The 16,347-nt window shown below is 35.6% G+C and overlaps 3 protein-coding genes and 1 long non-coding RNA gene across 6 annotated transcripts; 2 read left to right on the plus strand and 2 right to left on the minus strand.

Annotated features, from left to right (window-relative positions):
• Nucleotides 305–4,660, plus strand: LOC18597544 (LIMR family protein At5g01460). The gene is made up of 14 exons (XM_007026643.2): nucleotides 305–836; nucleotides 937–1,022; nucleotides 1,354–1,472; nucleotides 1,611–1,721; nucleotides 1,848–1,946; nucleotides 2,065–2,187; nucleotides 2,577–2,639; nucleotides 2,757–2,821; nucleotides 3,149–3,258; nucleotides 3,340–3,454; nucleotides 3,550–3,615; nucleotides 3,818–3,928; nucleotides 4,017–4,083; nucleotides 4,198–4,660. The coding sequence occupies exons 1-14, from the start codon at nucleotides 487–489 to the stop codon at nucleotides 4,243–4,245; spliced, it is 1,533 nt and encodes a 510-aa protein (XP_007026705.2). The 5' UTR covers nucleotides 305–486; the 3' UTR covers nucleotides 4,246–4,660.
• On the minus strand, nucleotides 4,807–7,956 carry LOC18597545 (GDSL esterase/lipase CPRD49). Its single transcript, XM_007026646.2, has 5 exons — nucleotides 7,713–7,956; nucleotides 6,001–6,078; nucleotides 5,737–5,877; nucleotides 5,320–5,534; nucleotides 4,807–5,219 (listed from the first exon to the last, which is right to left on the minus strand). The coding sequence occupies exons 1-5, from the start codon at nucleotides 7,821–7,823 to the stop codon at nucleotides 5,006–5,008; spliced, it is 759 nt and encodes a 252-aa protein (XP_007026708.2). The 5' UTR covers nucleotides 7,824–7,956; the 3' UTR covers nucleotides 4,807–5,005.
• Nucleotides 8,675–14,059, plus strand: LOC18597546. Of its 3 annotated transcripts, XR_001927774.1 has the most exons (12): nucleotides 8,675–8,710; nucleotides 8,847–8,909; nucleotides 9,350–9,404; nucleotides 9,629–9,723; nucleotides 9,825–9,882; nucleotides 10,008–10,115; nucleotides 12,258–12,320; nucleotides 12,474–12,563; nucleotides 12,815–12,892; nucleotides 13,093–13,187; nucleotides 13,289–13,347; nucleotides 13,545–14,059. It is a non-coding gene; the product is annotated as an uncharacterized LOC18597546 (long non-coding RNA). The 3 variants fall into 3 exon arrangements; XR_001927772.1 differs by lacking the exons at nucleotides 8,675–8,710; nucleotides 8,847–8,909 and having other exon boundaries at nucleotides 9,210–9,404; XR_001927773.1 differs by lacking the exons at nucleotides 8,675–8,710; nucleotides 8,847–8,909 and having other exon boundaries at nucleotides 9,210–9,404; nucleotides 12,481–12,563.
• Nucleotides 14,500–16,074, minus strand: LOC18597547 (U3 small nucleolar RNA-associated protein 18 homolog; the record flags this gene model as incomplete). Its single annotated transcript, XM_018120781.1, is given in 1 exon segment — nucleotides 14,500–16,074. A coding segment is annotated over 1 exon segment (1,380 nt), but the record flags the coding sequence as incomplete, so codon positions are not given.

The following is a 16,347-nucleotide window of genomic DNA, read 5'->3' on the forward strand; positions in this document are numbered from 1 at the left end:
GAGGAAAAAAAAAAGAACAAAATTGAGAGAATTTCTCTACGGGAATAAAAGATAAAGAAAGCGGTCTAAAAGTTCAAATAGCGTTATTTCTTACATGTAAAAATTAAAAAAAAAAAAACAACTTCTTGCCTTGGACAGGCTGGTTCGATGCTTGTCACGGGAATATAAGGTGATGTTACATTCAACCCCATCTCCAACTCTCTTCCTCGCTATTATCAACCCGTCATTAAACCAATTCACAAGGATAATAACGTCATTTAATTCCAACACGTCAAAATTAACCCCAAAATTCAACAAACCACCTCACCGGAGCCCAACCTCCCCCCTTTCCCTTTCAAAAAAACACACACACACAGAGGAAAGCTCAGATCTACGAAATTCTTCGAATTAAAATTCGAAGGGTTAAAAGCAAACCCTAATTTCTCAAATCTCCTGTTGAATCTACCGCTATCGATTCGATTCGAATCGAGTCGAGGGCTTTTAACGATGGGCGATTTCAACCTCGCTCTGGTAATCGTCGCCATAATCGTATGCGTCCTAGTGTTCCTCTTCAATGTCTACCTCCTCGTCAATTACCAGCACCCGGACGACGCTAACCAAGCGTATTTCCCCAAATTCGTCGTCGTTTTCGGGCTCTCCATCGCCGCCATTTCCATTCTCATGTTGCCGGCTGATGTCGCCAACCGGCAGGCGTGTAGGAACGCGATATACAATGGCGCGTGTAAACTCACCTTGCCTATGAAGGATCTCTGGCTCGCTGTTTATATCGTTGATGCCGTGCTGGTTTTCTTCATAATCCCCTTCGCCATGTTCTACTACGAAGGAGACCAGGATAAGTGTGTTTCTAGGACTTTGATTGTTAAAAATCGTTGAGTATATTGATGCATTTCTATATATATTTTTTCTTTTATCTTGTTCATCTGGTTTCGATTGCAGGAGTGTTGGCAAACGGATAAAGAGCGCGTTGCTGTGGGTGGTGACAACGGCCATTGTTTGTGCTCTCCTGCTTGGCATTCTATATGGTTGGTTTTTCTTTTTCTTTTTCCCCCTTTTTAAATTTTATCTTCATTAGTATTTCTCTGTAATTATAAGTTTTCTTCATGCCATGGAATATTGAGCTGAAAGTTAATCTAGGAGTAGGAGTGTGGTATTAATCACTGCAATATTTGAATGCAGATTTTAATTGAAAGTGCTCTTACAATTACAAGATCTTAGCAAATATTTTAGATAAGCAGGCATGCTAGAACTGAGACTAAGCAGATAACTAAGCAATTGTTTTTGCATTTGTTGAATGTGTGTGTGTGTTTTCTGGTTTTATTACCATTGATTTTATTCATTTTTGTTAAATATCAGGACTAGTTGGAAAGGTGGATTTTACCGTTAGGCACCTGTCTTCTGCCACTACTAACTTTCCAAGTACCTGGGAGTTCTCTAGTGGTCAGCCATGTATTGGTGGAAGTGGTGCACGAGCGGTTAGTAATTGATTTTTCCATTTAATATGCACTGCTATCATTTCTGTATTGTAGTAGAATATTGTGGTTTGCCATCAACTTAGTTTCCTTAAGCTCATTATTTTGCCTCCTGTTTCCTCATTTTCCCTTTTTGAACAGTGCTCTGCATATACTGCTAATGCTTCATCAGAGAAAACATGGACCATGCGCACCACTTTTCCAGAATATGTAGTTGCTCTTGCTACTATTGTTGGATCTGTTCTTTTCTCGGTATTGAGTTTCTTGCTAATTTTAACATTATGTTTCTGATAGGAATTTAGTGAGCAATTCTAATTTGTAAATGTTGATTTTTTTTTGGCCAGAATACATTGCTTACATCTTGAAATTTCTTGTCAGATATTTGGTGGTGTAGGTATTGCTTCTCTACCTCTTGGGCTTATCGCTTCATTTATCCGCCGTCCAAAGGCTGTTATTACTCGCTCACAGTATATTAAGGTGCTTTTTTTGTAGCTTATTATGCTTCCATACAAACTCACACACTGAAGTCGTTCTTAGTGATTGATATTTTCACATTTTATTGTAATTACTCATAGTTGCCTTTGATATTTTGTAGGAAGCAACCGAACTTGGTAAAAAGGCAAGAGAGTTGAAGAAAGCGGCTGATGCACTTCATCAAGAAGAAAGAAGTGGTTCCAAGGGTAGAAAGTGGCGTAAAAATGTTAAGGCTGTGGAAAAGGTATATGTAAAGTCCGTAATTTGCATTTGTCTTTGAATTCGATGTTGTCATTCTCTATGAGAATAATTATGGTGACAAAGCTAGCTTTAGTCATGAGTTCTAGATCCCTCTAGTTTTAATGTTGTTTGTTTATATACTTTTCCTTTTGAGTTGAAAGATCAGATTTTTTCAACAATTTGGTTTGTGTTATAATCTTTATGTTTATTAAGCTTAGTTGTATTGCAATTACGGCTTCAACTCGTGGGAGAGTTGAAGTATATCTAGTGAGAGGATGTCTTTTAGGGTGATGACTGATGAAATAGCTGTTGAATGGTGTTTTAACATTATTTTGTTCCTTGGTTCAGTATTCATGGCTATTGAATTTGTAACATTCTTGATTAAATTTACAGGAGTTGCTTCAGTTGGAAGAAGATGTAAAGCTTTTGGAAGAGATGTACCCTCAAGGTGAAAAGGTAACTAATATGTCTTGCTGATCTTCGTGTACACATGAAACTTGGTTACAGTCCCATTCCCCCTCACCCCATCTTTTTTTCTCTTCCAATATTAACTCCCTTGCCATGACATTTCAGGCTGAAACTGCCTGGGCCTTGACAGTTCTTGGATACTTGGGAAAACTTGTGTTGGGAATTCTTGGGTGAGTGCTTATGTCATGCATTTTAGTACATATAGTTCGTTTTTGATGTCCATAGCTATATTTTGTGTCGTGAATTAGCTACTGAGTTTGGATACTTTCATGTACCCTGTGGAAGACAGTGCTTTATGTAAATGAGCTATAATAACAGGAAATTATAAAGGGCGAGCACTTATATGCACCGAAGAGAAATAGAATTGCTGCTATCTGTAGAATAAGTGAATTGCAACAAACTCATGAAAGTTTATCAATCCAGTAAACTGATGATGATGGCCCCCTAACTTAGTGTAAGGAGTAATCTAACATGCAATTTGTTCTGCATTTTGTTAGGTTGATTGTTTCAGTAGCTTGGGTTGCTCATATTATCATTTACCTTCTGATTGATCCACCACTCTCTCCTTTCCTAAATGAGGTCTTCATTAAGCTGGATGATATATGGGGTAATTCCTAAACCATTTTCTAACTTTTCTTTATTTTCCACTTTTAGATTCATGGGAGATTTATATTTTGTATTTTGCCAGGTCTTCTGGGTACTGTAGCATTTGCATTCTTTTGCTTCTACCTTCTGCTTGCTGTGATTGCGGGTGCAATGATGCTTGGTCTGAGATTAGTTTTCATTACTATTCATCCTATGAAGTAAGGGATTTCATATTGATGGCATTTTGGTTAATTTTTTTTATCATTGAGAAAGTCACTAGCTGACTGACATGTTTTAATGGACTTTTTCTTAGGTGGGGAGCTACTCTAATGAACTCTTTTCTGTTCAATGTGGCACTTATTCTTTTGTGCTCAATAAGGTTTGGTGACATAGCTCATTCACTCAATCCTGTTTCTATGTTATCTCAAGGTGTTTGCTATTGGAACATTGTTGAAATGTTGTCTCTAGATTTGTGCTTGGTTGTTGAAAAGTGTATTAGGGAATTATATGTTGTCATTTAATTGGAACTCAGTTTTTTCAACGTTATTTGATGGGAATGTTGTCTGTGTTTGCGATTTCAGTGTCATACAGTTCTGTTCCACAGCATTTGGGTACTATGCTCAAGCAACTGCTGCCCAGGAAATATTCGGCCACACATTGCAATCTCTTCGTGGAATTAAATATTTGTACAAGTGAGTTTATACTGTTTGAGTTCCGAGTTTTACCCTGATCAGGCATGTATGTGTTCTACTGATGTTGTTGGGCATATTGGCATTACAGGTATAATGTATTTCAAATTGCATTCGTTGTTCTAGCGGGATTGACCTTCGTGTATTATGTTGCTTTTGTAAGTTTTCAGCTATCTTCACTTTTCTCTCTTTCCTTTCATTCTTCTGAGTAATTGCCTGTGCATGCTTCCTGGATTCCAAGGTCTGATTTCGTTCTTGTTTGAACATTTCAGGGATGGAGAAGAAAAAAACCTAGCGGCAGGTTCCAACTTTCCTCGTAAGAATGTTTTCCCTAGAAGGTGATGCACCCTCTTGCACAATCAGAATTCTCTTGTTTTATCATCCCTTTCAGAGTGTGTTTCCATACGCTCAGATGCCTAAGGCCTGGTTTTGTTACAATGTGGAAGGTTTAGAGAGTTTAGGCAAACATCGTCTGAGTCCAATTGGTTGTCTAAAGTAGGAGCACGTTGAGTGCTGCTGCTGCCTTTCTTTATGCTTGTTTTGCTTGCCTTTTGTATGTATTATTATTTTTTTGTTTGATTAAAATGTTACACATTTGGCTTGGGCATGTAATTGAGGTATCCTTGACAGTTGACACATGGGAACTGGGTTTGTAGAACTTGTTTTTGATGTAATATAACCTTCAGAGAACAGAAAAATTAATGACCAATTTATGCTTTTCTTGCCTGGTTAATTCTCATTGAAGCTCGTGTTGCTGTTAAAGGCTCATTTGTTGCCGAAAGTATTTTAGACTGTTAATTGGAGAGTTTTAACTTTGAAGTAACCTGGTTGTCGAGAATTTCATTTGTCAAAACGTGTGAATCCGAAAACTTAACCAAATATGAAGTGGGTTAAATATGAAGTTTATGTCATTTATTTTCAAAGGCTTATTTATTCCAAAGGTTTAAATGAGGGTGCTTCCAGGGCATCTGTGTAAAATCAAATACAATCAACTTGGAGCCTCTTTGGTAACATGCAATGTTCAGCTACAATTGAGGAAACCAACTTTTAGTGAATAGGTCTAGATGCCATTAACGAAGACTATTCCCATTGCACACTTCGTGAAAATTCAAGCTCTGAAATGTTTAGGGTGCTCCTCCCGTCTTGACAGATGGGATCATAGGCCGAATCCTCCTCGAATTCTGTTGGTAATGTCCTCCAGTATAAACTTGGTTTCCACTTTGCCTCTCTCAGGGCTTTCAAGATTTCTTTAGCAACTATCTTGCTCCCCTCAGAGGAGAGATGGATGCCATCCCTGTACCAAAAAAGAATCAGAGATCATCCCAGTACAGTTCCATCGGCATAAAGCTAGACAAATCGAGGAAGTGTTTTGAGTGGTGTGAAACCAAACTTACGTAAAGCAAGCTGTCTTCCAATCATCTCTTTGCTGGATTGCAGTCCAAAGATCAATACCTTCTACATCCAGCTCTTTGCATAGTTTCAAACAAGCTTCAGAATAAATTTGGCAGGCTTCATTGCTTCGACCTTGAACACCAAGGGTTTGAGATATTTGTTCCTCATTAACTGGAGGAGTAGAAAGAAACATTACACGAGTCTTGTCTGATAGGCCCTGAAGATCAAAAAGCAAAGCAGTCTCATATTGAAACCTCGTAGTGCTTGAAGATGGTTCCGTAACAGAATGTCAACAGTTTATACCAGATGAGTTTAATATTTCATGTTGTTTTTTAATCTTCTGGCATACGTAGTTTAGGCAGGTAATTCGGAAACACAAAGAGAACTGATCGGAACAGTATTTGGGTTGGAGAATGTACCTTGAGATGCATAGCAATCTTCTTCATGTTCTCAACATATTCCGGAAGAGGTACATGAGGGCCAAGGCCAAGTGGATGGGGTTCCATTGAATCGTTGCCACCGAAATAGACTATCACCAACGAAGGTTGTGCACCAGCATCCTTAATTCATAACAAGAACAGCTAGAAATTCAGCATCCGTTTTTCACGTTATGCTTTCGTGAACAAAGATCAAGAACAAATTGCCAAACCTAGACACTAAGTCAGCCTTAAAACATATGATACCTTTGGAAAGACTTGATGCAGAACCTTTAAAGCACGCCTTGAGTTCCAGCCAGAGTATCCTCGCAGTACTATGTCTGCCTATTTCCAATTACAGACAAAATCTAGTTTAAACACTGTGATGTATGTTTAAGAATTGACTATGCAGTAAAGCCTTTTACTTGTAGAAACCTTGGCATATATCACAGAGCTTCATTCTTTCAGCTAGATATCCACAATATTGATTTCACTATGATTCAAATATAGAATTCTACTGATTCAAGGCATGAAATGAAGCAAATGTTACTCCTCAATATAACAACAGAAATTCTCATGGCAATAAACATGAATTAACCACTAAACCAAAGCATTTCTAGAATTTTACATATTAAAAAAAAGGGGTAAATAACAAAAAACACTCGTGTGGTTTGAAGCGAAATAAATTTGTCCCACAAAGTTTAAAATTTGACACTCAAATACTCTGTTTTTTTTTTTGTTAGAACTTTCGTTACACCATTAAGAATACTAAATTAACACATTTCATATTTCATTAAATTAATATTAACGATAAAATAAATTCTGAAAAAAGAACTTGAAAAATTCTTGAAATAAGGTTAACGATGTTAAATAGAAAAGTAACAGGACTAGACACAGTATAAGTGTCAAATTTTAAACCTCAAGGGGCAGATTTATTCTACCTCACATCATAGGATATTTTCATGTAATTTATCCTTAAAAAGAATCCACAGTTTCTATTTATTTGGCTTTAACAAAGAACAAAAGGTAATGTGTGTGAGTGCTCTCTTACTTTCTTTCTTCCCCTTCATTTTCTAATGCAAAAATCACATTGTTGAAAGACTTTTACATACAACTAATGTTGTTTTTTTCCTTTTGGAAGTTGACATAACAAAACAAAGCAATAAATCATTTTGTCTGTGCTTCCAAATCTTTAATTTTTCTTTACTTTTTTCTTCAAAAAGGCAAAAGATAAAGTATAAAGTCATTCTCATCAGCTCCATTATTTGCTAGTGGATGGATTTCATACTCAAAGCTTTTACATCTGTACACTAGACTTGTCCAAGTAGGAATCTATCAGCTTTTCTTTTTCTAACTATATCCATCAACCAAGTGTTTGGTGCTGTTATTTCAAATAGCAATAATTGCAAATTAAATATGGATAAGTTTGGTGGTTTGCATTATCATTTCCCTCCCTAGGAGAACTGGGAAAGCAAGCTGAGGGCACTAAGAAGCAAAACAAAAGAAAGAACTGCAGAACACAAATAGCAGCAAAAACATGACCAAGAACCAAAGCTCTAACTTGAGAAGAGGCAAAAAAGGATTGAAATCCGTTAAGAGAGAGGACATCATTATCCTTTTCCGAGGAAAATAATGTTAATCTTTATGAGAAAATCAAAAGGAAATGTGGATCCCGCCACCAGGGAAAAGATGTGAATCTCTTTCTCTGTTCATAAAAAAAGCTGATAAGACAAGACACAGGTAGACTAGAGTTTCCCCAACAAACAAAACCAAAACCAAAACCAAAACACCAAGTCCACAACTTGTTAAGCTTGATACTAATTCTGGGTATCAACGAAATCAATCTCGTTTTCAGTAAAACCCCCAGAAAAAAGTATAAATGCAATGAAGGAAAACAAGAACATTACGGAAAAGAACAGAAAGGCAATTCGATATATGTAGTAGTAATAGAAGTAAAAGATTGGAATAAAAACAGATACCTTGCGAGCATATATATCAGCAAGAATCGCACCCCAGCCTTGGTTGCTGTAACTGAACTGAACGATGGAAGATCCAAAAAGAACGAAGAGAGGTCTGCCTGGACCAACCATGCTCGATCTTTTGAACTCTCTAAGGTTTTTCCTCGCTGTTGGTTCAGACAAAAAGTCACTTACGTTTTCCTATCTTTGCCTGGCTCTGCAGTTTCCCTCAGTTTATATGCGAATACTATTGCATCAAAATTGTCGGCCAAGGTTCTTCGGTTGACACTTGGACCTACTTATTTGGACAAGAGGATTGTACACATGGAAAGTGTGTGTTTGATTGGTGGATGAGGATACTTTTAGGTAGAGATTAATATGGTATTTAGTATAAATTAGACTATTTAACAGACAATGAAGAATTTTTATCATTAATAATTAATTAATTATTATTACATAAAATATGATATTATTTGTTGTAATATTAATGTGGAGAGTAAAACATAAATAATTTAAAAAATATTTAAATATTATTTTAAAAAAATCTTCTTTTGGGTTAATAAATATCATGTTGGCCCCACAAAGGGCGCATCTGTTAGGTCAATACAACGTGTGTAGGTGTAGATGTATAGATATAGCCAGATTAGCAGTTGGTTAACAAAACAAGTTGCATTTTTTAATTTTTAATATATTTTGTTTTATTCAATCAATAAATACATTTCTTTTATATTAAATAAAAGGGAAAATGGGTCATGCTGGGTCCAAAGGAAAAAAATGGGCCCATTTTCTTACTCAAAACGCACAGCTTCGATCCTTTCTGGATTAGACCATTCATCAAGCCCAGGCCCAGAAGAAACCTGCTCCACTTTTTAATTTGACCGGTCAAACAAACAGATTCGATTATTGATTTTCTCGCCGTTGGAGCTTGGCTTTATATATAAGGTCTCTCCCGCTACTATTTCCCCAAATTCAACCGTTGAAGTACATATTTCTCTTTTCCAATTCATTTCAAGTCTTTGGTATCCTTTTCAGTTCTTTTCTTCTTAAAGATTTTTGGATTCTTAAACTTTTTTTCTCTTTTCTGAGTGATTAGCTTTTAGATTTTTCGAATTCGTTTTCCATTCATGATTCATTTCTTTCTTTCTTTTTTTTTAGATTATTGGATATGAAATCTTTTTCTCTTTCCCCAAATTCAACAATGGAGCGGTCTGATTCTCTGTAAGTATTCCTCTTTTTCAATTTATTTCAAGTCCTTGATCAGTTTTATTTCTGTTTTAGGTAGCTTTTTGGTACCTTTTTCACTTCTTTTCTTCCTAAAGATTTCTAATCATTAAATGCAAAATCTGACCCAACAAGTTTTAATTTGCCACCGTGATATACTGAAGATAACATGGCTAGTAGTGCCATAAATACAAGAGTTCTTGCCTCTAAAAATGCGTTGGCTGACCAAAGGAATGGGAGAGTTGGGGTAATTAGTTGTTGCCTGTCCTTTTATTATTGTTTGTTCATATACTTTCAATATGTTTCTGGGTCAATATTTGCAAGGTCTTATTATTTTATCATCTTTCAAGATCATGGATTGTGTTTAACTATGATGGATTTATTCATGTTGATCTCCTTGCATTGTTTTGAATGTCTTTACAAACTTTTGACTTCAGTTTGACTGGAGCATCATCAAGATCTTGCAAATATGTCCTAACCACACTTATGCAGGTAAAATTTTCCCATCTAAACTACTAGTATCTTTTCTTTTTTATCTTTTTAATATAACTTGAGATTGTGGTTGGGGGATCTTATATCTTTCTTTGGGGGATCTTATATCTTTCTTTTTGTCCCTTTGTAAAACAAGTACTACTACTGTCTCGTAGACATTGTAAGATCCTTGTATGGTGATTTTAGAGTTTATTCATCAACATGCATGCCTTTCTTATACGCAGAAGATTCTTAAATTTTATGAGTCTGATACTATGGAAAGGCTTCGAATTTCCTTTGGAATGAAGTTCTACGTCTGCTGTAAAAGCATCTACAAGATGTGAGTATGGATTTAACTTTTCTAAAGGTTGTCTTTAAAGGGTTTCTTCAACCTTTTCGTTATTTTAGGATTTAACTCTTATATATTTTATCTATATGCAGGGCCAAATCTTGCCTCTACAACAGGCAACACACATGTTTTGTGATACTGGAAGGCTCGGTATGGCACCTAGACCAAAAGTTCATTGGGTTGATGTTTCTTATTAATTTCTTTGATCTGCATCTTTTGAGGCATTTGAATGATGATGTTTATTGTTATTCATGAACTGCCTTTTCTGTATGCAGGATGTCTAAATTTTATGAGGCTGAACAGAACTTTAGGCCATTGATTACTATGGAAAAGGCAGTGGATTTCCTCTGGAATGAAGAAGCACTACTTCTGCTTGTTATACAGTAAGCATACTCACAATGATGATGTTAAAGTTATTCACATGCATTGGTGCCTTTTTAATGTTCTGGGAATTATCAATTTGTATGCATCCAAGCAGAACATTTTTCCATTTGGCTCAAATTAAATTTTACATTTAGTTTGTTAGGCACTTAGGCTTGTTTTCCAAAGAATTGATTACTACTGCCAATCAATGGAAGTATAAAGTTGCAAAAGTTGCTGCTCAATTATAAAAGTAAGCATACTCACTTTTTGTAGACATTGTAAAGGTCTTTGAATCATAGTAGAGTGATTCATAAATATGTGTTTCTTTTTATAAGCAGGAAATTGCCAGATTGTAAGAGTACATTGAGCAGGGTATTAATTACTTTGAAAAGGCAGTAGATTTCTTCCAAAGTCTACCAATGCAAAGTCCAAGTAGAATGTTATTCAAATTCTTTATGCTTTCATTCTCATTCCTCTTATGTATCTTTGTATCTACATTGTACTTACTTAGCGAAGCCCACTTTGTAGAGGTCCTTTGCTTTTACCTTGTAAAAGAGAGAAAAGGGTTCTACCTTAGCCTTTAAAAGGTAGTATTTAGAGGTTGTGCCATATCCTTGAAAAGGCATAGAGGTTCTAACTTAGTCTTGAAAAGTTAGAAAGGTTGTGTCTTATCCTTAAAAAGACAAGGTTTGTGCTTGAACCTTTGAAAAGGCACATTGTATTCAATTTATTTAATAGTGGATTAAACTCCTTAGCTTTCTAAGGGAGAGGACGTAGGCACCTAGAGAGAGGGTCGAACCTTTATAAATAGTGTGTGAAATTTTCTCTTTACTCTTTACAATTAATTTATATCTTCGATACAGTTGATCACAATTTAATAAAAGAGATTAATCTATAGAGTAATGTGGAGTGACACACTTAGTATATAGTATTTAAATTAACAATTACTATTGAAGTATTAATATAAAGCATACTCACAATTTATATCTTCTTGTCAAATCACCACCATAGTCATTCTTTATCAAAGTATCATAAACATTGACAAAAAATTATCATAAATGTTAATTTTTAATTATAATAATTGTTTTCATGGGTTGGGGCAAATATTAACTATTGTATCTGGCTTAAAGGAACAGAATTAAAGTTTTTGGACATAATACTGATAATTGCAAGCCTTATAACTGAACATGAACAAGCTGAGCTCTTTCCAGTTGACTGACTACTAGAATATTAGCTGAAAATTCAGAACATCCGGCCAATCTTTATCAAGCAGATTTCTATAATTTCAACATAATTATGGGACAGAAAGCAATGAAGTTTCCAAATCTTTAATAATGCAAATAAGCAAAAGCTATCATTAAGTGAAGTTACAATAACCAATGAACTCGTACACTATAAGAACTAGGTTGAAGCTATTGAATACAAAATTTTGGCTCCATGAGCATGGTTTATAATTAGTCAAAAGGAAAGGAAAGAAAAAGTTTTAAGGCGTTGTTCATCTGCTGATGGTTAGGGGTGAAACTAGACGACAGCTGAACTCCCACACACAAGTACATGATGCTTCAAACAAGCACTCTATGCATGACTGTAATGATGCAACTTGCATAATAGAACTGTGTCAACAACATTCCCAACAGCCACGAAACCACCGCCAAGATTGAAATCCAAGCTGCGGGGATTGTGCAAGTTCAGAGTCAGTGGAGGCCAGTTAGAGTATTTGATCGATCAAACAAATAGATACGGTTATTGAGTTTCGCGCCGTTAAAGCTTAGCTTTATATATAAGGCCCCTCCTGTTACTATTTCCCCAGATTCAATCATTGAAGTACATATTTCTCTTTTCCAATTTGTTTCAAGCCTTTGGTATCCTTTTCAGTTTTTTTGTTCTTAAAGATTTTGGTATCCTTAAAAGTTTTTCTCTTTTCTGAGTGATTAGCTTTTAGCTTTTTCGTATTCGTTTTCCATTCGTGATTCATTTCTTTTTTTTTTTAGATTTTTGGATATTAAGTCTTTTTCTGTTTCTCCAAACTCAGCAATGGAGTGGTCTGATTCCCAATAAGTCTTTCTTTCTTTCAATTCATTTCAAGTCTTTGATCAGTTTATTTCGATTTTAGGTAGCTTTTTCTTATTCTTTTTCATTCATGGTTCATTTCTTTTTTTCAGATTATTGGATATGAAATCTCTTTCTCTTTCCCCAAATTCAACAATGGAGGGGTCTGATTCACAGTAAGTCTTTCTCTCTTTCAATTCATTTCAAGTCTTTTTCAGATTATTGGTATCTTTTTCAGTTCTTTTGTTGTTAAAGAATTTTGGATTCTAAATCATTGAATGCAAAATCTGACCCAACAAATTTCAATTTTTCGCCATGATATACTGGAGATAACAGGGCTGGTAATGCCATAAATACAAGAGTTCTTGCCTCTGAAAATGCGTTGGCAGACCGAAGGAACGGGAGAGTCATAAGTGGGGGTAATTAGCTGTTGCCTTTCCCCTTATTATTGTTTGTTCATATACTTTCAATCTGTTTCTGGATCAATATTTGCAAGGTCTTATTAATTTTTATCATCTTTTCTATCATGGTTTGTGTTTCACTATGTTGCATTTATTCATGTTGATCTCCTTGCATTGTTTTGAATGTCTTTACAAACTCAGAAAACTAAGGGCAGCCCGATCTTTTGAATGCCTTTTATAACATTTCTTTCTCAATCTTAATGTAATAGGAAGCCAAAACTTTTGACTTCAGTTTGACTGGAGCATCGTCAAGATCTTGCAAATATGTCATAAATACAATTATGCAGGTAACATTTTCCCATCTAAAGTACTAGTATCTTTTCTTTTTTATCCTTTTAATACAACTTGAGATTGTGGTTGGGGGATCTTATCTTTCTTTTTCTCCCTTTATAAAACAAGTACTACTTTGGCCTTGTAGACATTGTGAGGTCCTTGTATGGTGATTTTAGAGTTTATTCATCAACATGCATGCCTTTCTTATATGCAGAAGATTCCTAGATTTTATGAGTCTGATACTATGGAAAGGCTTTGAATTTCCTTTGGAATGAAGTACTATGTCTGCTGTAAAAGCATCTACAAGATGTGAGTGTGGATTTATCTTTTCTAAAGGTTGTCTTTAAAGGGTTTCTTCAACCTTTTCCTTATTTTAGGATTTAACTCTTATATATTTTGTCTCTATGCAGATGCCAAATCTTGCCTCTACAACAGGCAACACACATGTTTTGTGATACTGAAAGGCTTGGTATGGCACCTAGACCAAACGTTGATTGGGTTGATGTTTCTTATTAATTTCTTTGATCTGCATCTTTGATGTTGTTGATTGTGTTCTTATAGACAATGCTTTTACTAGTGCTATTTCCCTCAATCCCACCCCTCTTTTTTGAGGCATTTGTATGATCATGTTTATAGTTATTCATGAACTGTCTTTTTCGTATGCAGGATGTCTAAATTTTATGAGACTGAACAGAACTTTAGGCCATTGATTGCTATGGAAAAGGCAGTGGATTTCCTCTGGAATGAAGAAGCACTACTTCTGCTTGCTAAACAGTAAGCATACTTGCTATGATGATGTTAAAGTTATTCATATACATTGGTGCCTTTTTAACGTTCTGGGAATTATCGTTTTGTATGCATCCAAACAGAACATTTTTCCATTTGGCTCAAATCATAATTTACATTTAATTTGTCTGGCACTTAGGCTTGTTTTCCAAAGAAATGATTACTACTGCCAACCAATGCAAGTATAAAGTTGCAAAAGTTTATGCTTGAACCTTTGAAAAGGCACATTGTATTAAATTTATTTAATAGTGGATTAAACTCCTTAGCTTGCTAAAGGAGAGGATGTAGGCACCTAGAGAAAGGGCCGAACCTCTATAAATAGTGTGTGAAATTTTCTCTTTACTCTTCACCATTAATTTATATCTTCGATGTGGTTAATCACAATTTAATAGAAGAGACTAATATATAGAGTAATGCGGAGTGAGGCACTTAATATATACTATTTAAATTAACAATTACTATTGAAGTGTTAATATAAAGCATACTCACAATTTATAACTTCTTGTCAAATGACCACCATGGTCATTCTTTATCAAAGTATCATAAACATTAAAAAAAATTATCATGAACGTTAATTTTTAATTATAGTAATTGTTTTCATGGGTTGGGACAAATATTAACTATTGTATCTAACTTAAAGGAACAGAATTAAAGTTTTTGGACATAATACTGATAATTGCAAGCCTTATAACTGAACATGAACAAGCTGAACTCTTTCCAGTTGACTGACTACTAGAATATTAACTGGAAATTCAGAACGTCCAGCCAATCTTTATCAAGCATATTTCTATAATTTCAACATAATTATGGGACAGAAAGCCATGGAGTTTCCAAATCTTTAATAATGTAAAGAAGCTAAAGCTATCATTAAGTGAAGTTACAACAACCAATGAGCTCGTACACTATAAGAACTAGGTTGAAGCTATTGAATAAAAAATTTTGTCTCTTTGAGAATGTTTTTAGTTAGTCAAAAGGAAAGGACAGAAAAAATTTTAAGGCATTGTTCATCTGCTGATGGCTAGGGGTGAAACTAGATGGCAGCTGAACTCCCACACACAAATACATGATGCTTCAAACAAGCACTCTGTGCATGACTGTAATGATGCAACTTGTATAGTAGCACTTTGCCAGCAGCATTCCCAACAGCCACGAAACCACCACCAGGACTGAAATCCAAGCAGCGGGGATAATGTAAGTTCACATTCGGTGGAGGCCAATTCGAGTATACAGTAAACGATGGGACATGTATCAGCTTCAAACTGTTTTTCTTCAAGGTAGAACAGATAGCTAGTATTTGAGCATCACTATTAAACTTCATAAAATCAACTTCGGTGGTTAGATTCTCAACAGTCTTGATTGGTTTTCTTTTACCTCCCAAGAATTCATCTCTGTTGTAAATGTTCACTATCCCACTGTCTGAACCAGCTGCAAACATTCTTCCAGTCAGTGATGTGCAAAGAGCTGTACCATTGATGCAGCCTTCATCCACAGCCTTATGGAAGCAAGTTCTTGTTCTCAAGTCCCAATGGTAGACCTATCCATCCCCACCAGAGCTCAATAATTGCTTCTCATCATCAGCAAAAGCTAGAGAACGGACAGTTCCATTCATCTTCAGTGTTCCGATCAGTGCCTTTGTTTTGGTTGAAACCAACAAGATATAACCTTCATTTCCCAAAAAAGCAATCGTACTAGAATTCGGGGAAACCTCAAAAACTTCCAAGCTTTTTTCCTCCCTACCAACCAAAGGCCCTATTTTATCAATTTTTGCTTTCACTAAATCAAAACAATAGAGGAACTTCCTCCTCCCTACTATAATGACCTGAGAACCATCAGGTAAGAAAGATGCCTTTCGAACAGGACAATCTGCAAGAAAGAGGCTTTGTATTTTGGTATTCCGTTTACCATCAATCTGAAAAAACCTGATCCTCCTATCCAATCCAGCAGCAAATAGTAACTGAGCATTCCTATGGAACTGAACGGAATTTATTGGACCATTAGCAGGTTCCTCAGCATTTGCATCCACTAGTCTTGAATACTCAAGAAGCCCTGGCAACAGTTTAACACTACTCTTCACCACAAGATCCTCATTTGTTCTCAGAATATCATCATCAGCTTTGACATTTCTATAACCATGAGCAGCTACAACACCCCCTTCTTCATCTGATGATTCATCATCATAAATAGTACAGTTCCTTAACCCTGGATCCAGCTCTGCCCATTCTGTCCCTGGGTTCCACTTAGCATTCTGAGCCCGGAGTCTAGAAATATACTCTGAACCAGAAATCACACTCTCATCCTCTTCCTTCCTCAACTTTCTCAACCTATTAACCTTAGCTATGTTTATTGTGGTTTTTTCCTCCTCCTCATCCACCCAAACAGCTTTCCTTTCCTTACTCTCCTCTCCCAAAAGTTATTCATATACATAGGTGCCTTTTTAATGTGCTGGGAATTATCATATTTTACATTTCTTTTCCAAAAAAAAAATCATATTTTACATTTACTTTGTTAGGCACTTAGTTTTGTTTCCCAAAGTGAAGAATTGATTACTCCAGCCAACCAATGCAAGTATCAAGTTGCAAATGTTACTGCTAAGCTAGAACAGTAGGCATACTCATTTCTTGTAGACTTTGTAAAAGTCTTTGAATCATAGTAGAGTGATTCCTAAATATGTGTGCCTTTTTTA

Source organism: Theobroma cacao, chromosome 5 (assembly GCF_000208745.1).
Source record: "Theobroma cacao cultivar B97-61/B2 chromosome 5, Criollo_cocoa_genome_V2, whole genome shotgun sequence".
NCBI lineage: Eukaryota > Viridiplantae > Streptophyta > Magnoliopsida > Malvales > Malvaceae > Theobroma > Theobroma cacao.